The 19,916-nt window shown below is 41.0% G+C and overlaps 1 protein-coding gene across 1 annotated transcript in view; it reads left to right on the forward strand.

The window, feature by feature from the left end:
• The window catches only part of CNTNAP5 (contactin associated protein family member 5), an 872,890-nt gene that overhangs the window by 445,804 nt on the left and 407,170 nt on the right, over positions 1 to 19,916 (forward strand). Inside the window, exon 8 of the mRNA XM_073885276.1 lies at positions 18,814 to 19,078. Within this exon, the coding sequence (XP_073741377.1) occupies positions 18,814 to 19,078 (265 nt within the window). The remainder of the gene's footprint in view (positions 1 to 18,813; positions 19,079 to 19,916) is intronic.

A 19,916-nucleotide genomic window follows, 5' to 3' on the forward strand; every position in this document is an offset into this window, starting at 1 on the left:
CTAGGGCCTTGAATGACTTTCACACCAAAGTGGCAAAAAAATAAATAAATAAATAAAAGGCTGGGCAGATTCGTGAATAGCACTGCTTACCTGGGAATTGAAGACCAATGAGGTGTTTCAGAAATGGCCTCTATGTAGTTTGCCAGTTGCCAAATAAATCTCTCTGGGGTATCTCTTCAATGTGGGAGCGTGGGGGCAGAATCCTTGCCTTCAGCCAGAGGATGAGAGATGGCAGCAGAGGCAGTGCCTAGAAGAGGCTAACTCCCTTACAGCTTCCTGGCTGTGATCTTGGCAGGAGCTCCTCACTGACCTTGTGGCTCTCAGCATGTCCAGTTGCCAGGATCTGCCTGCCAGGCTCTTCCTTCTGCATTTAACTATGTGGCCGAGAGTCTTGCACAGGGACTTTTTCTCTCCCTCAGCCTTTTGCAACCAGTGGCTCTTGTATTCGGTGATGGAACCTTCTGTGCTTGGGTTTTGAATCCTTCATAATCAGCTCCTCCAATATACTGAAGTTTATCTGCCACAGTTTCTTGTCAATGTTTCTCTTCTAGGCAGGCCTAGATGCTTCACTGTGTCTGGAATTCACTCTATGCATACCCACTTCTAAGCCTTTTCATTCCATGTTGCTCCGGTACTGAGCTGCTTTTCTTCTTCGGCTCTTTCCTGACCTAGCCCCAAACCAAAATCCTTCTCTAAACTCACAAGTAGGGTTAACCTTCTGAATCAGGATGAGACTCAAAAGATTTAATGACTTCTTGAGGAGGAACAGAGTACTGAAGCCCCAGGGGGTGCCAACCATGGACCTTGAGTTGTTGCCTTGTGGGGAGGCCCAGAGAGAACTGGCAATCAGGCAGACAAGACCAGGTTTAGGGAGACACTTAGGATCTTTGGGGCTGTGGCTTTATAGCAAATAACTAGGAAGTTTCAAAACCTTAAAAATGGAAAAACCCTTAGGATATACTAGGGTGAACCTGCTGCATTCCTGCCCTGCCTATGTTAACCCCAGTGGATTGTCTGTGGCTCTCTGGAGCATAGTGCTAGGGAGAATCACGGCACCAGGTCCAGTGTGTACCGAAGAAGAAGCTGCTATGATCCATAGGCAGAATCCACCATGGGTGGGTTTGGGAATGGTGCAGTGTCAAATGTGCTGTGCCTGCTAGCCTTGTGTGGCCATTCCAGATCACACCTTCTTTCACAGCACCTTTCACCACTCAGCTCCATTATGCTTTCTTTGCTGTGACACTCACACTTCTACTACATGACATAACTCAGCATTTGATTCATCATCATCATCAAAACATAGTTTATTGAGTATCTACTGTGCTCATAGCAAGTGATCCTTGCCTTCAAAGGATGGGAAACTTTAACCCTCTCTCTGCCCCAGTATCCACATACTGGGCATTGGGTAACCATTTCAGAACTCAGAATTAAGAGCTGATGCACTTACTTTGCCTGTCTCCTTATAACGTGCTTTCTAGTCTCCCAGCCACCATCTTGATGGCCAGCCCTCCTCATCTCTTCTCATTTGCCTTAATAGTTTGACATATACTTTTTATTCATTTTGCTACCTTGATTGCTCTCAATGATTTTTTTTAAAGATTTTATTTATTTGACAGAGAGAGACACAGGTGAGAGAGGGAACACAAGCAGGGGAGTGGGAGAGGAAGAAGCAGGCCTCCTGCGGAGCAGGGAGCCCGATGCGGGGCTCGATCCCAGGACACTAGGATCATGACCTGAGCCAAAGGCAGACGCTTAACGACTGAGCCACCCAGGCGCCCCTGCTCTCAATGATTATCAGTGATTCTCTCAATGATTCCATTTGGTTTTATAGCTTCTTGCTTTCTTACTTTGACTACAGCCCTGCCCTCCCAAAAGTGCTCCTGAGCACCATTTCCCTGGCCACTGAAAACTGTTGACAAGATGCAAAATATGTTACAAGAATTAAGGAAGAGAAATCACAGGGCTAGTAGGTTCAGAAAAGACTTCATGAATGTGCAGGAACTTGATGTAGGTTTTGAAGAACAATTTGGACAATTCCAAGGTAATAAGAAGGCGTTTTGAACAGGGGCATGGAAATTCAAAATGGGGACATAGTATTTCTGGGAAACAAAATAAACATACCTTTTTGTGCCACTAATCATGTTGAAACGTACATAATGAAGGCACTATGTGTTGAATAAGAGTATAATCTTTGAAGGCTGTAAGATTAAATCCCACCATCACCATATAATAGCTATAGAATCCAGACAAAATTACTTGACCTCATCATATTTCAGTGTCATTACCTTCAAGGTAGAAGTAATAAATCTAATAAATACCTACTTTATAGATTGGTGACTCCTGGGATATTATAGGCATTGAATCACTAATAGCTAATAATAGGGTTATAATTATTTTTATTGCCCCACTTTGTTCACCATTTCTCATTGTATGTTCCCCATGAAGACCATAGTCCTATGGCTATGTCTATCCTGTTGTGTAAATGGCCTTCTACAAGAACAACTCTAAAGATTTTAGGTCAGTGATTATTAATATTTTAGGGACCACATATCCCTTGAAGAATAAAATGAAAACCATGAAAATATTTTATGTTGTATAATGTTTTGGGAGCACTAGATACTCCTGAAGTCCAACTATAGACAGTAAGTTAAGAGCTCTGGAATACATTTTAGATTACAAAAATAATAGATAAATTCAAACTTTTCTGTGTCTTTTTAAAATTCTGTGTCTCTTTTAAATTTATAAGATCCTAATAATCTTATATAAATTCTCCTTGTTGAATCATCAGGACCTCAAGAAATAGGGACCTGACACTGAATCTGTTCCTTGTGGGACAGCTGGACTGGCTTCTTAGAAGCTCTTCACTTTGTGCCACAAGATTTAGAAGACACCTCTGTCAAGGTCCAGGTTGTTTGAAAAGAAAAAAATTATATATATATATATATACATATATATATATTTTTTAATGTTAGTAGTAAAAGGTGGTTAACTGCTAAAATGGGTAAAAGACGACTTAATGGTCCAGAAAGAGCAAGTGTAAAAAATCAGGTACTTTCTCTAGACTGCGGGAAAATAGACAGTGAAGGGACTAGTGACAAGGAAAGCTCCCCCTGCCTGCCTCTCAGGCTGAGATTCACACCTCTTCAAAGTGGATAGTTACCAGGGGACCATGCAGTCTGCTGATAGCAACAAAGCTTGCCAGGCTGCACAGGTCTAAGCTGCCTGTGGGAGCTGCTACCAGTGGGGAAAGTGTAAGCTGAGGGCGCAGCTGGAGCTCAAGTGTGCAGGATTAGTGGTTTCCCCACTGACTATCAACAATGGAGGACAGGAAGCCAGTAGAGAAGTGGGCCAAATGGTATCTCCGCGCGGTGGCTCTCTAGTGCCCTCTACTGGCAAATCCTAACATTTGGGCAGGATATGTTTACAGGGTCCAATCTTAGTGTCAAAAGCGGGCAAAGGGTGGCTTTGAAGCTGAAACTCAGAAATGGATAACTGACATACTCTCTAATCTCTTTTCTTCCTTTTAAACTGTAGGTTAAAAACCAGAGGCACAGGACATTGGGAAGAGGGGGTAGGGAAGACAAAGGGAGGCACGTGCATGTTTATGTTTTAACATCACCTGAGCATAGCTTTGGGCAATCACAGCATGTCTCACAGCTGTATGAGAACAAACTCTTAAATACAGGTACAGGCTCTTGTGAGTAGGGAGGTATTAATTTATTTCATTTTGTCATGACTTATTTCCTCAATAGAAAATAGTGAAACTTTACACTTATTCTCTTTTATAGGTCCATGTAATTTATTACATAAAAAGGAATTTCTCATACTCAAAAAGTTTGGGGTGTGCTGTAGGTAGACCTGCTTTGAATCACCCAAACAATTTACCCCTCTGATGAGTATTTGCTATGCCAAAATTCTCCTAAAACTTATTCCCATATTTCACCTCAAGGTTTTCTCATGCAACTCACTACCCTCCTTTGAAATAGTTTTATTTCTTTGCTATTTCTTTCCACCTTTTTTCTCTAATATCCTAGTTTAGCTCATCCTTCTGCTCCCAAGTCAGCCTTTGGGGTTATCTATTCTTAACCAAGGAGGTCAATTATTTTATCCATTTCCTCCCTGACAATAAGTTCCAAAACTTACCTTGCTTCTGCCAAGGAAACAAGCCCTTTGAAGGACATTCATATATGTCCTTATTGCCTCAATACAGTCCAGTAGCTAAATAAATACATTTTCTTTTTTAAAAATAATAAGGATAATTTAAAAATAATTTTAAAATGAAATGATTGACTAGGCCTTTAAGAAAAGTACCCTGAGATCAAGGATATGGCTAAATGGACACATTCAGCCTCCATAAGCCACAGGAGATGTGTCTGATAGAAATCCTGTGACTGAATAGATTTGGGGCTGAGGGCATGCCCTAAAATCCACCATTTACCTCAGTTTTGGATGATGCATTGTGGAAGTTTATAAACACAGTATGGTTTTGCGGAGCACTGCACAAACATCGCTGAGAATCAAACCATGAGGACAGAGCATTCAATGCTAGTTTCTCAAGGTGAATGGAAGATCAGGCAGTTCCAGAAGATACTCTTCGTTTTATAGGCTGAGGTTTTGGTGAATGCTCATCATTCTATATTCACAGGCAAATACAATACTCCATATTGCATCAATAGCAAGAGCCTGTCCTTTATTCTTCCAAGAAACTAGAAAGCACATGAATTTTGCCAGACTTTTAACTTTTAACAGTAAGTATCATGACTGGCAAAAACCGTTAAGACAATCGAAGCATCTTTTTTTTTTTTCTTTCATGTTTTTACTTATAAAATTAAGTGTTTGTAACCAGGGTATGTGTCAAATTTCAGTGCTTTGGGACCAATTTCCCTACAACCTCATACCCTTTTTAAGAAGCAGTGGGTCCCCATGTTTTATAAATGTGTGAGATAATTAGAGCTGATACTGTTCTGGGAAAGCACAAGAATCACAGTCCCCCCACCAATATAATTAAATAACCAGCATATGGACCAATAAGTATTTTAAAAATTATATGTAATTCTCACCTTTCACAAGAGAATTCATGTTTACATATTATAGGAAATTTGGAAAACACAGAAAATAGAAAGAAAGAAAAAAATCACCTGCATTCCCATCAAAAAAAGGCAACCATAAATGCTATGCCAATGTAGATTTTTCAGTCTTCTTTTTTAAAAGGAATATTCTTTCGTGTATCTTCTTTTTTTCCCTTCTTATCAACATAGTCTGTAATGAAAATAGTAATGTATTGAACATTTAGTATGTGCCAGACACTCTTTTCAAATATGAAAATTTATCTATTTCAATCTTTGATTCCATCCTATGAAACGGACAACTATTTGTGGTTTCATTTAGAAGTTGAGAATCATGGGTCTTAATGCTATTAAAGACAGTAGTCCAAGATACATAATTAGGAAATTTATATCTCTGGCCTTTTTTTCTTTTTTAAAGATTTTATTTATTTGACAGAGAGAGACACAGCAAGAGAGGGGACGCAAGCAGGGGGAGTGGGAGAGGGAGAAAGAGAAGCAGGCTTTCCGCTGAGCAGGGACCCCGATGCGGGGCTCGATCCCAGGACCCTGGGATCATGACCTGAGCTGAAGGCAGATGCTTAACGACTGAGCCACCCAGGTGCCCTTATCCCTGGCCTTTCTGATGCCAAATCCATGTCCATCTGCTGTGATATGCTTAATGCACATTTTATATCCTGCTCTAATCACTGAGTTTCTAAATTTTAGCTAAAGTAACATTACATCAAAAAAATGATGATCAACAAATGTTGAATAAATGAATGGCTTTTTTTTTTAATAGGAGAAGATAGGATTTGAATTCCCATCTAGGAAGCTAGCATACTACAGATCATACGTACTTAAGAAATATTTATTTACGCTTGTACTGGGATGATTATACCATGACAAACTTGCAGCATCTGATTAGCAATGAGGATGTCTCCTTATTTAACACTGGAGAGTAGAAGCATCTTCTGAAGGGAAGCTGTTCCTCTCTATACTCAGTGATCTTCACATATAAGTAAGAGATCCTTGACACCACCTAACTCTTAGCCACCTGAGGTAGAGAATTAGATGATCTTTGGGGGGTGCCTGGGTGGCCCAGTCACTTAAGAGTATGTCTTTGGCTCAGGTCATAATCTCAGGGTCTTGGGATTAAGCCCCACATTGGGTTCCTTGTTCAGTGGGGAGTCTGCTTCTCTCTCTCCCTCTGCACGTGCTCTATCTCTCTCTCCCTCAAGTAAATAAACAAATAAGTCTTCCAAAAAATATGATCTTCAGGATATCTACTGCCACTAATGATTTCTATATCTCTGATGCAGAAGTGGTTCTGGTCCACAGAAAAACCACTGTATGAGTCAGGAGTTGTGGCTTCTCCATCCAATATGGTTACTATGTAGTTGGACAAACTTCATGATTAACTTATTCTTTCTGGTACTGTGACTGAGAAACATTCCTTAGAACATCTAAAATACCTTTCAGGGGCGCCTGGGTGGCTCAGTCGGTTAAGCATCTGCCTTCGGCTCAGGTTGTGATCTCGGGGTCCTGTTCCTCCCTCTCCTGCCTGCCACTCACCCTGCTTGTGCACTCTTTCTTTCTGTCAAATAAATAAATAAAATCCTTTAAAAATTGTCTAAAATACCTTTCAACACAAACATTTCAAAAGGAGAATTATTTAAAAACCCTCTATCACTGTATTAGTTTACAAGGACTTCCATAACAAATTACCATTGGCTGGCTTGGTACAAACAATAGAAATTTATGTTCTCACAGTTCTAGAGCGTAGGAGTCTGAGGTCAGGTGTCAGCAGGTTTGGCTTCTCCTGAGGCCTCTCTCCTTGGCTTGCACATGGGCACCTTCTGCCCAGGTCCTTAACTGGCCTCTCCTCTGTGTCTCCAGACAGCTGATTTTTCTCTGTGTCTAATGTTCCTCTTCTTGTACGGACATCAGTTAGACAGGATTAGAGCTCACCCTAATGACCTCATACTAATTTAATCCCTTCTTTAAAGGTCTCATCTCCAAACACTGTCCCATTCTGAAGTACTGGGGGTTAGAGTTTCAACATATGAATTCTGGGGAAACACAATTTATCTCCTAACAACCACTTAAAATTGTATTATCTGAAGACCACTGGAAGTACTTGTATTAGTTATCTATACCCTCCCCTGCCCCCTCAACAAAACAATAACATAGAAACTGGAAGCTCCAGGAAGTGGTTAGAGACTCAGACTATTCCACCCTTCAAAGAAGCCATTCTTACTCCGTGGCTTCTATCCTCAGAGTCCCAGTAGGCTTCTGGAACTTAAGGTATCATATCTAAATGCAAAGCTTCAAAGGAGGGGAAAAAAACAGAGGCAAAGGAGTATCCCTGTCAGCTAAGTCAGCACTTTTTAAGGCTTCCAGGAAGTCCCAACCAATGCTTCTGCCCTGCTATGCCTCGTAGACCAGACTAAGTCACCTGAGCATATAGATCTGCAGGGGGAGTTGGGACATGTAGCTACCCACTTGAACATAGTATTGCCTCAAATAAATTGGAGTTCCACTACGAGAAAGGCAAGGAGATTGGATTTTGAATAGCTAACTAGGGATCTCTGCCCATGTCTTTCTGAACAGTAAAGATCACATATATAAGAATTACAGTTACAGTTTTTAATTCGGCGTCAAGGTCTACCATCACCATTATGAGGACACTCTAATCCATTATAGTAGCCACTAGCCATGTGTGGCTATTGAACCTTTGAAGTGTGGCTAGATCAAATTCAGATGTGCTGGAAAGATTAAAAAAGAACACACACATCTCAAAAATTTTAATATTGACTACATATTTAAATAATATTTGCATGTATTGAGGTAAATAACCCAGTATTCAAATTAAAATTAAGTTAATCTCTTTCGCTTTACTTCTTTCTTTTTAATATAGCCACAGAAAAAAATATTTATTTTTAAATATTTTATTTATTTATTTGAGAGAGAGAGAGAGCAAAACGAGGAAGAGAGAAGGGTATGCGGTGGGAGAGGAGGGAGGACAGAGGGAGAGGAAGAAGCAGGTTTCCAGCTGAGCAGGAAGCCTGACTCAGGGTTCCATCCCAGGACCCTGGGATCCTGACCTTTGCCAGGCAGAACCTTAGCCAACTGAGCCACCCAGGTGTCCCAGCTACAGAAAATTTTAAATTACATATGTGACTCACATCATATTTCTCTTAGACAGTGTTGATCTAGCATATTCACCACCCCAAATATAAGTACTACAGTTTTAGCTTCTATTTTTGAAGTTATTTTTATTAGGAAAACTCTTAAAATGTTTATTTAGAGATAATAGCAATAATCAGAATTAGATATGTTTCTTCTCATTTTTAGATCATTATTGATAAAATTGAGAAGTTGACTTTTAAATGTTTTCACTTTTGAGCTATAAATTTGCTTGATTTTCTAGGCAAGGTAAGGGTACTTGCCCTGCACACACACTTGATACTTTTCAGTCTCTTCCTAGGACACAAGAAGCCCATACTATGTTTTCAGAGCTAAGAACGTTTGTTCCTCACTGAAGTGAATTTAGTCTAAAGAGGCATCATGTACATGCTTGTAGAGTGGAAATTTGCTTTGTGGGCCAAGCTTTTTGTACAAGAAAGTTTACTCAAAAGGAAAAAGTAAACACATACTCTCTCTCACTCTCTCTCTCTCTCTCTCTCACACACACACACACACACACACACACACTCACACATGATACTTTCTTTTGACTTTACCACCATAATGACTTGTCACCTTTGCTTACTTTGGTGGAGTAGACATATAACTAGAGATGCAATGGAGGGGACAAACAATTCTGAAATTATTCAGGTGTGGGAACAATTTGAAAACTAGTAGTCATTGGATTTCATATCCAGCTACTTCTGTCCCTTCTTGGATTAACTACTATTATTTATTTCTCTCAATAATCCACACTAATGCCCTTGACTGATAGCAGTTACTAATTCTCAATATTGTTGTCATGAAACTTTCAAATGATGCTTGAGAAACTAGTTAATTTAAACTTCCATTATAAAAGTTTTAAGTTTTCATTTTAAATAAATTTTAAATGGAGAATAAAATAATTATGTGAATAAAAATCCCCATAATTTGACAAGCCAGTTAGAGCCACTATTTAGCAAAGTAGTCTCTCTTCTATACCTACATATTTATATATAGATATATTTTATCTGATTTGTACATGCAATTTGTGTTCTGTTCATCTGATGTTATATTAAAAGCAATTTTCATACTTACCATAAAAATCGTTATTAGTGGTGGCAAAATAGTATGTCATATGTATATACCATAATTTACATTAACTATTCTTCTAATTTTAGAGCCAGGTTTGTATTATTATAAATAATGGTTGCTTAGTGTGTAAATCTTGGTTTAATTTCAGATTATTTACTGAAAATAGATTTCTAGAAGTGAAAGTGTCAAAAAGGATTATTAATATTCTTAAGCTTCTTGATTCATATTTCCAAATAACTTTGCACAATATTTGGAAATAGAAATTAAAGAGTGTTCAGGGTAGTTACAGCTAAACTGAGAGTTTATCAGTTTAATCTTGGGTGCGTTTGTCATTCCCTTTCAGTCCCTAGCTCCCAAGGACCTCTTCTGGGGTTTGTTTCTAGGTGAAAGAAACCACTATTCGTAAAACCTGAAACTCAGGTGGGGTGTTCATCTTTAATGCACAGGGAATAAGCATGAAATATGGGGCCAGAAACGGGCACACACAGGCATGGAACTAATACTGCATCCACAGCCAAGGAGATAAAATTGAGAGTTTGGTGAGTGGGCAAAATAGAAGAAAGTCAAGAGAGAAGCCAAAGGCAGCATGTGGCTCTCAGTGGGTCCCTGTTTACTGATATGTACATATAGCCAGCTTGTGGAAAACTGGAGAAGCAGGCCATGTGGGGAACCACCTGCCAGTGTACCCATGCTCTTCGGCCATAAGTGGGGCATTCCCTTCATTATTAAAGATGCTTCCCCTAGGTAACCCTCAAAGGAAACCAAAGGGCCATGATCTCTATCCTCGAAGGCCTTCTTTGGCAGAAACAAGATGTTACCTGTATAGACTAATGTCAGGTATCTAGTCTCCCTTAAATTCCAAAATTGTACCATGACTTTCTTTCCAGTGGTTGTCCCCCTCTGCTTTCTCATACTCGACCCCAATCCTGTTCCCACTCCCACTTCTTCCTACTTATCATCCAAATCAAAAGGTACTTCAGGAGTCCCTGTTACATGCTGTTCCATCAACGTAGACTTCTCCCTCCCGCCACCTAATCATACTTGTGATGACACATTTCATGTCCTTCATCTTACGCAGTGCAAGCTCCAGGTGTGCAAGTTCTGAGCCTACCTGTCTCCTGGGCTGTGTCCTTGCCACTAGGACTGAGCCTGGTCTATAGGAACTGCTTAATAAATATCTGTTTAAATACATAAATAAAAGAATGAAGGAGGCTATCTTTGTCTAAACATTAAAAAATACCCTAATTTGGCATCCTGCTGCTCCTAAAAATAGCTTTAGCTTACAAGGCAGCCTTTCCTCTACATTTACCGATAGCTTGCCAGTCAGTCCTGGGAGTTTTCAGACAAATCAAATTAGAAATGGCTGTACTCATTTGGAAAATCAAGAACTGACTTTGAAATTTTTCCCCACAAATTAGATTGAATCAAGATCATTTTCCCCCAGCTTATAAATGCTTGATTGGCTTTGTTTGATGCTTCCTGATTGAAACTCAGCCTCGCACTGCTAGCTTTATTTTTTACTCACCAGGGTGTTGTGATGTCTGGATGATGATTAAAAATAAAACAAACACCCACAATGAAAATGTTTTGTAAATAACAGCTTAGCACAGCAATATAACCCTTAGAAGTGCACATTTAGGAAACTCTAAAACCAATCAAGGTAAGCAGAACCTCAAGATGGGTCTGCTATATTCCCTTGAGGTCTTAAAAATTGGTTTTCTGGTACAGCACGACAGCCATTCCTGACATACCATCTCTACTCAGGACCCAAGGAAGGGATGTACTGGGACTTGGCTGTGACAATATTTGAGGAATCCCAGTGGGAGTAGACTGGCTACCAATCCTCCGTCTCCCCTAGCCACTCACATAGCCTCTCTATCTAAGCCACTGCCTTGTTCCCCAGACTAGATTCAGACTCATCCTAACTTTGGTCAAGTTATTTTCCTAGCCTACTTCTATCAATGACCTCAGGTTTCTTTTCAACGGATAAATGCTGATCTACTCTTTCAATTATTTTGTTGTTGTTGTTGTTTTCCCCTCTGTTTTTCTGCAGGGGTGGGCAGAAGTGTGACAACTAGGTGTCTCCAGGGCGAGAGGCCTTGAGTTCCAGATCTGGGAGATGGATTTCTGGATCATGCCAATCTTCCAGCTAACGCCAATCCCCAAGGCCAGCCTATCACCACATCAGAGGCTCAGGGAAGGTGTGGGCTTGCCCCTTTTGGGGAGAGTAAACTGTGAATGCACATGTGTGTTTTCTGGGGCACCTCCCTCCCCCACCACTGGGGAACCAATCCGATTGTCTGCCAAGGTTCAAGGCCACAGCGTCCCAACTGCATCAGTTCCATTGCACTTCCTGCTGTGCTAGCAGGTGGCTAATAAGTCTCAGACCAGGACCTAGCAATTGTCTTACCTCTGTCCTCTCCCCAGTCGACTCTAAGCCAGGCCACGGTCTTATTGTCAGGTGGTGAGCAGCATTTGGTGGGTGAAATGAAGTCCTAGGAAAAAAAAGAGGCAGGAAGTAGTGGCAAACTGCCTGATTGAGAATGAGTTAGAGGACATTGACCTTGCAGGCTCCTCAGTTGCCTTTGATCTATGAGTTCTTTAAGACTATCATTTAAAGCAGAGGGTAACTTTCTGGTGTCTTCCACAAAATAGTTAAATGGCTTGAATCACTATCACAGGCAGGAATAGATACCTTTGAGTAGTGAAATGTGTTGGGAAGGAATGCACTTGCCAAACCAAGATAGCTAGAAAAAGGTGGTGTCTATCATCACTGGTCAAAGTTTAACTGGAGAAGAATGCCCACAAGTGACAAATGCCCATGAACAATTCATCACTGATGGCCCCTTTAGTCATAACCTGTAGTCTGCAAAGCCAACACAAGTTAAGTAAGGAACAATCTTGAAATAAGGTGGATCCTTTAGCAGAAAGATAAGGAAAATGTAACACCTAGGTATAAATCCAGGCACAGTTAACTTTGGCTGCTATGGTCTAAAATGTCTCATGTACATCCATGACCTCATCTAAAATAAGGAAAAGATTATGTACAATCCTACAGCTGTGAAGTAGGCACAAATTAAGCCATTCATGAATGTCTTTCTTCTCAGTTTTGTTAGCAAATTATGGCATTTTTCCCTGTGCTTCCTAAGGCCTGGCTAACATATCTGGTTGACCAATGAAAAAATGATGATGATTTACATGTTTAACAACATTTGACAAACAAGAAACCATTAGCTCACTGTTCATTGCATATTGGGTTGTTCCTTCTATTATGCACTCACATTTAGACCATGATGGTATTACCTCCACTGTGTACACAGCAGAACAGCATCTTCTGAAGTTTGTCCCTCTGTATGAAAAATAAGTCTTGTTTGTGACAGTTCATCTGATTCATTCTGTGGTCACATGAGAAAGACTTAAATGTATAGACTTCTCTCTGTCAGCTACTCATCACTCACAAGTCATCAGGAGACCACGGTAATTATGCTGTTACTAAAGATCTCCTTTTTGACGAGCCCATCCACCATGGAAGAAAGCCTTTAGTTGGATGGATTTTGTTTGGAATACAGTCAGCATTTGACAGACTTCTGATTTGGTGGCAGAATGACTTGGATTTATTTGGAAGGAGGCAGCTGTGTTCTCTCTTATTGTTTTCTTCTGCTTTTCATTGCATGGTCCTTGGACCAGCACCAAGTTAAGCAGGTTACATATAATTTCACTTATTTTATTATCTCCAAGAAATTGTTAAACACTGTAAATCCTGGTGCAATTCAATGTTAACCTAGCATTCTCTTTGTAAAGTGATTACGGAAGCTTTTTTTGGAGAGGGGGTAGAGAGAAGAATAGTCGGTCAATTGGTTGTTACTCCCTGCTAATTATGTTTATAAAAATTGGTCATCTTTTTTTTAAATATGAAACAATATCATTTTCTGTTTACTATATTTTAAATATATGTCATCATTTGCAGAGACCCTTGCTTTGTTCCCTGCAGTTTGAAAAGAATTGGTAGGCGAAAAGCCTAAGTGTCCTTCCTTATGCCCTGAATTATTATAAAGAAAAGTATTTTAAAATGTTAAAATGTTAATACTTGGTTACACTTCTCAACAATAGGAATGGTTCAGATGATGCCTATGCCCCACTCCAAAGAGAAGACAGATGATAAGGATGTGGGTGTTTAGTCTCAGATACTCTAGAAATAGGGAAGCAGTGGGGACCTTAAAACTAACTAGTCCAATGGTTTCAGGGCACAAAACAGGAAACTAAGACTCTAGAAGTGACTTGCCTTGGATTACCCAAAATTGGCAGACCTGGGAAAGCAGAAAAACAACCATCATGCCTAATTTGATCCCAAGTCCACTCTCTACATTTATCTTCCAAATTATAGTAGCCAAAAATAAGGATCATACAGAATATATGGGTTTTCCAGTAAATATTTATGATAAGAATCCATTTCTGCCTAAGTTGAACAGCCCGCTGCCTCTGAGTGCACACTAACATGAAGAAAAATAGGTGGGGCACTGTAAAGAAATCTAACAAAAAATAAATCTTTTCCTTCCCTGTCTGCTCATTCTTACCTGAAGTCCCTTGTTCAAACAGAGGAGAGTGGGAGCTATGCTTGATCTCCCTATCCCTTCACCCAGCATAGCACCTCCTATCAATTTTACCTGCAAAATATCTGCTTTTCTCCCTCTCCGCCTTTGCCATTCTAGATAGAGCCTTCCGTAAGCCCTCAACTGCTCTGGTCTACTAACTGCAACAGCTGCCTGAGGTGTGGCCCTTGGCCACTCATCTCCTCCTGACACAATACACTTCACTCCCTAACGACAGCCTCCTGAGGGATGCATCTGAAGCACCACACGACCGTGTATCCTAACCTCTACATCAATCTCCCTTCCCCTATTCCCACTCTCTTTTTTCCATAGCATCAAGTCCTAGTGCCTCAACATGGTCTGAAGAGTGACATGATTGTTCTTCTTTCTGTCCTTTTGACTTCATCTTGCCTGCTGACATGCTGGCTTTTGAATTGTAGTCAGCTGACCTTCTGTTGAGTCTCTGACTATGCCCGCCATACACCTTCCTGCCTCTGACCTTAGCAAATGCTTTCCCTCTGTGATCAGAAAACACACTTTCCAACTCTCCACATAGCCACTCCTGTGCCTCTGTAAAATCTTAATGCTAGTGTCACCTCCCTAAGGAGGCCTTTTGTAACTGTCCGGATTAGGATAGGCTTCCTTTGTCTAAAACCGTGTACTGCTCCTTCATAGCTATTAGTGAGGTAGGGGTTTTTCTCTGCCCTCTGGAGGAAGGGCCTCCTTGGGGAGGATGAATCAATGAAAAAGGTTTGCTTCCTTCTCTGACATGGACTTGGTTCTTGGGTTTCAAGTTCTGACCACCTACAGGAGGCCATCAACCTTCTCACGACAGGTGACAGTATCAGCTTTTGTTGTTTGCTGTTGTAGAACAGCATTTTTACACAGATATGGACAATCTCTCTAAGATGGTCTATGAACATGGATCATTAGGGATTCAAAGTTCTGTGCTCCATCTGGAGTGATCACTTTTTGTCTGAGAAAGGTGGGTTGGGAAGTTCTATGTCTTAAGGGTTGTGAAGAAAAGGCCATGGTGGATCCTTGAGAAGGAATACGGATATTATCTGGGGGTCTCTAAAGGACAAATGGCTGCTCTATCTTAGGGCCAGCACTTTTGGGTACCTCGCCTTTTGGAGGATGGGCATGTATGCACATGAAAAGCATACGTGAAAGCACAGGGCACTAAGAACTGCCACCCTGGGGACAAAGGAAGGTTCCCCACTCAGGTGTTCCAGGTACCCGTGCCAGTTGTTGCCCTACTCCCAGTCTTGACTGTCAGTCAGTCATGTAGTAGAAGGTCACTATCCAACCAGGACATGGTGGAGTTGTCAGGAGAAACACATCAGGTACCAAGGATTTAGCTTCTTCAATGTAGAGTGACCTCCTTGTTGGACAGTGAAAGACCCTGCAGGTCTTGTAATTTATGGAGGGGAGAAGGGGACCCATGACAGTGATACTGACTTCTTTATCTCATCTATAGGGCCAGAGTTGGTTGATTTATGTTGAAGATTTGGCCACAGTGTGCTCCTGTGTCAGGGCATACTTTGTACCTATTACAGTCAAAATGTACATTTAAGGACTAATGCAAAGGATTTCCACCATGTTTATAACTTATCGATAACTCCTGTGCTTAATACATTGTTTTACAATGCTTGAGAAATCTTGAATAAATGTTGACTTTAATGAATTAAATGTGCAGTGGAATAAGGGGTTTGAGAAACAGAGCTTCCTTTTTGGCAGGCAGTGCGGTGGCGGTGGGGGAGATGGAATGAAAGTTGAATTAATAGATTGAAGGGGTACTTAGGGTAGAACATAGTCTGTAGACTTTTTGCCACTTTCTGTTTTGACAACATCCTAAAGTAAATTGTCTTCTTGCATGCTGTTTCTAAATCATGGTGGGTACTCCCTCAAATGCTGCCTTGAGAAGGATTCTGAAGTAACAAATGATATTATTAAGAAAGATTAAATAATCTGCTGATTTCAAAAGTAGTACTTTTGCATTTAGCTAATGTTTTTTTCTTCCTGTCTACTGGGGCGATGGGGGTGGGGGTGGATATTGATGTTTCTCAACACTGTGACGTTTCTGCCAACAGCAAGTGTAGCTGAGATAGGATTAGAAGCAGAAATGGCAGCACAGCAGCTGTGTGATGGGGAGCTGAGCTGGAAACATTCACTTGCCAGGAGAGCTGGGTCAGATTTGTTGTGGAAAGCATTTCCCATCTACTTTCTCTTCTCTCCTACTCATTTGTCCTTGGACTTGCCATCAGAGAACATAGCAGGGATATGTTTGAACAACAGGGAAGTTTGGACAGCTCAGGCAGCTGCACCAGGGAAGGTCAGCAGAGGACAGTGTGAAGGGATGTGGAGAATGGACTGGAGGAGCATGACCTGCAGTGAACCAGGGGCACCCCAGTGATTTCAGTGGTGTCCTCCCCAGTGAGGAAAAGTGTTGATCACCACACATGGCTTTACCTTAACCAGGGAGAATCCCTGAAGAATTGATCTAAATTTCTTGCTACCAGAATCTAGCCAGGACACTTGAATGGCCTTCGAGGGTTGCTGAGTCCCCTTGTCTATTTCCTAAGTACCTGAAGTCCATTAGACATTCAGTGGACAGAGCAAGTCTGAGGAAGGGGTCTCCCAGACCTCTCAGATGTGAGTGAATTGCTCACATAAAAGGAGAATCTCAGTTTCTGTAGACCCCCACCTCCCATGGCTACAGATCCAGAGAACACCCAGGGTTGAGCTAATTATTGGATTTTAAATCAATGGGGAAATGAGGCATTTTTATGACCTACTCTTCTGCCTACAGCCTCATCACTACCTCCCAACCATTCTCCCTTCTGCATAGCCTCAAACTTGGGGTACAGCTTTGCTCTGGCAAATTTGTTACTAGAGGAGGTGATACTGACCTGAGAAAAAGAAAAAAAAAGTGGAAGAGTAGTTACTATCTCTGGACTTTGCTGTAGGAACATTTGTGATTTTACTTCTTCCAAAAGACAGCTCTGCCTCAATTAATCTGACATTAGTGAGGATATTTTCATTCTTGAAAAGAAGCCCACCAGAATCTTTTTAAGATTTTATTTATTTATTTGAGAATGAGAGAGAGAGAGAGAGAGTGAGAGCTAGCACGAGTTGGGTGAGGGGCAGAGGGAAAGGGAGAAGCAGACTTCCCGCTGAGGGGGGAGCCAGATGACATGAGGCTCTATCTCAGGACCCTGAGATCAGGACCCGAGCAGAAGTCAGACACTTAACCAACTGAGCCCCCCATGTGCCCTAGAAAATTTTTTAAATGCAGGTTAGAACAACAATGGATATCATGAACAAATGGATAGAATTTTTAGAATGGTGTTATCTGGTGCAGAGGAAGGATGTGTCAGAGATGGTGACTAAAAGGAAAGTCTTCCATGTCTGACAAACAGAGGTTTGTATCCCATTGTCACTGCTAAGGAGGCACATGACTTTTGTTAAGCTACTTACCTTCTGTAAGCCTAGTTTGTGAACTATTTAAATGGATGCCATGTTACTATGCAGAATACATGAGGTATGTTTGTGAGCACTTAGCCTACTGCCAGGCGTGGTGGGGCAGTATGAACTGTAGACAATTTCTTAATGGATATTGAGGGCCTTGCCCTTTGACACATTAATTAACTTCTGGGGATCTAACCCAAAGAAGAGGAAACATCTAAATGACTACATGATTAATGCATGCATACACTCCTAGCAGCATGGTTGATGAGTGAACCATCAGAAATATGCTATCGGTTTAAGTTTGTTTAGAGATTGCTGATTGTTTTCAGAAATGCAGGACTATCATTAACAGACATGGTTGGGACATAGGGATATTTTTCCAAACTATGAGGATTTTGTAGTTGAACAATCAACTTGCTCCAGTACTGGGAGCTGTACTTGGTATATAACCTCCCTATCTGGACACCTGAGTAGAAAATTTGAATTCAGGCAGCCAGTCAAGCCAGGGTGTTCCCCCCTGGAAAACTTGGACCAGTTTCCCCTCACTTATGCAAATAATACTATTCTTCCTTATCTACTGATTCTAGTTGATGCACATTTAATATTCCCCACCTTTAGTCTTCCCATCTGCCCCTCCCTCCACTCCTCATGCTACTGAAAGTCGTCTTCAGTAGCTTAAAACCTGACTGTGTCATCTTATTGTTTCTAAACTTGGATGATAAATGTCAGCAAACATAAAGGGGCTTTTAAACTCTACCTCTATTCATCTTTCTGGTCTCACCTCCATCATGACCCCTGGCCCTCTCTGCATCACTTAATGTTCAGAAATGACAAGTTCCCCATAATTCCCAGGAATCTAATTTTGCTAATTTCTCTAAATTTTGCATACAACATGCCACTTGCTGAAAAGTCTAGCCAGGCACACTCACAACTCTCCTTCCCCACTTCGTTCCAGGAAAGCATCCCCTCCCTTGTGAAACCTTTACATGTTTAGTTCTTTCTTCTACCAGGCTCCCCTGGGCGCTTGTGTCTATCTCTCTTGTAGCACCTTCCAAGTCATAACAAAGTTTTTTCATGTGGATCCCTTTAAACTTTATCCCGTGCTTGGCCCATAGTTGATTTGCAGTACATATTTATTCAGTTCATGAATGCACTTGTTTTCATACCTGTTCCTTAGAAAATGTCGATGCTTCCCATCCCACCCCCTACCACAACTGGGGTCTCCGATGGCCTTCTCGCAGATAAGAGTGTGATCCATAAAACAGGAATAGAAACAGTCTCACAGGTATATCTGAACAAAGCTGACATTTTCTTTTTCCTTTAAGAACTTGCAGCTGCATATAGAATGATCCTGAAATTAAGGTCAGCTCCAGGTGGTTGTTTATATCAACTGTCAGATTGCAGAATAAAAAATGGCTTTTATATGTTTGATTTTTATTGTTTTCCAGGGCAATGTCACTTTTTCCTGCTCCGAACCACAAATTGTTCCCATCACATTTGTCAACTCCAGCAGCAGTTATTTGCTGCTGCCCGGCACCCCCCAAATTGATGGGCTTTCAGTGAGTTTCCAGTTTCGAACATGGAACAAGGATGGTCTGCTTCTGTCCACAGAGCTGTCTGAGGGCTCGGGAACCCTGTTGCTGAGCCTGGAGGGTGGAACCGTGAGACTTGTGATTCAGAAAATGACCGAACGCACAGCTGAAATCCTCACAGGTACCGTCTTCTGACAACTGTTAGGTCGGTTTCTTGTTCAGCCAAGTCAAAGCACATTTGAGATTCTGACTAAAATGTGCAGAATCCAGCTCTCAGGGATGTGGGATGACCCAGTATTCACTAATTTACTCTAAGTCTGAAGAGGCCACTTTTCATAAATATATAATTTTAATATATATATATATTATTTATTTGAGAGTGGGGGTGGAGTAGAAGGGAGGGGCAGAGGGAGAAGCAGGCTCCCCGCTGGGCAGGGAGCCTGACTCAATGTGGGGCTGGATCCCAGGACCCTGAGATTATAACCTGAGCAGAAGGAAGACACTTAACTAACTGACAACCCAGGCACCCTGAGATGACTTTTTTCAAAAAAAAAAAAAAAAAAGACAAAACAAACAAACAAAAAAACACCACTGAATTCAGACATATCTATTGAAACTTTGATAAGTCTCTTAATTTCCTTATTCCTCAGCAGACTTGTTTGAGAAGTGGCAATAAGAATTCCTACCTAAATATAGCATAATAGAGACCACTTTCTGAACGTGTGGCTGCGTCTTGACAGACATGGCATATATTATATGGAATCTTCATCATGCTCGTTGAAGGAAGGTATTTTATAGGTACTTTATAGATGAGGAAGTGAAGAGTCATGGAAGCTAAGTAACTTCCAAAAGCACATGTTAATAAGTGATGGAACAACAATTTCATCCTGAATTTGTCTGGCTTCAAAGCCTGTAGTTTCCCTGTATATCATACACACTTCCGTGGACATTTTACAGCCACCAAATATTATTTCACGTGAAAATTAGTGAGTTTAAAGAAATACTTTTTGGGGCACCAG

Source organism: Callorhinus ursinus, unplaced genomic scaffold, assembly GCF_003265705.2.
Source record: "Callorhinus ursinus isolate GAN/ISIS: 27379988/994484 unplaced genomic scaffold, GSC_fseal_2.0 scaffold2, whole genome shotgun sequence".
Taxonomy (NCBI): Eukaryota; Metazoa; Chordata; class Mammalia; order Carnivora; family Otariidae; genus Callorhinus; species Callorhinus ursinus.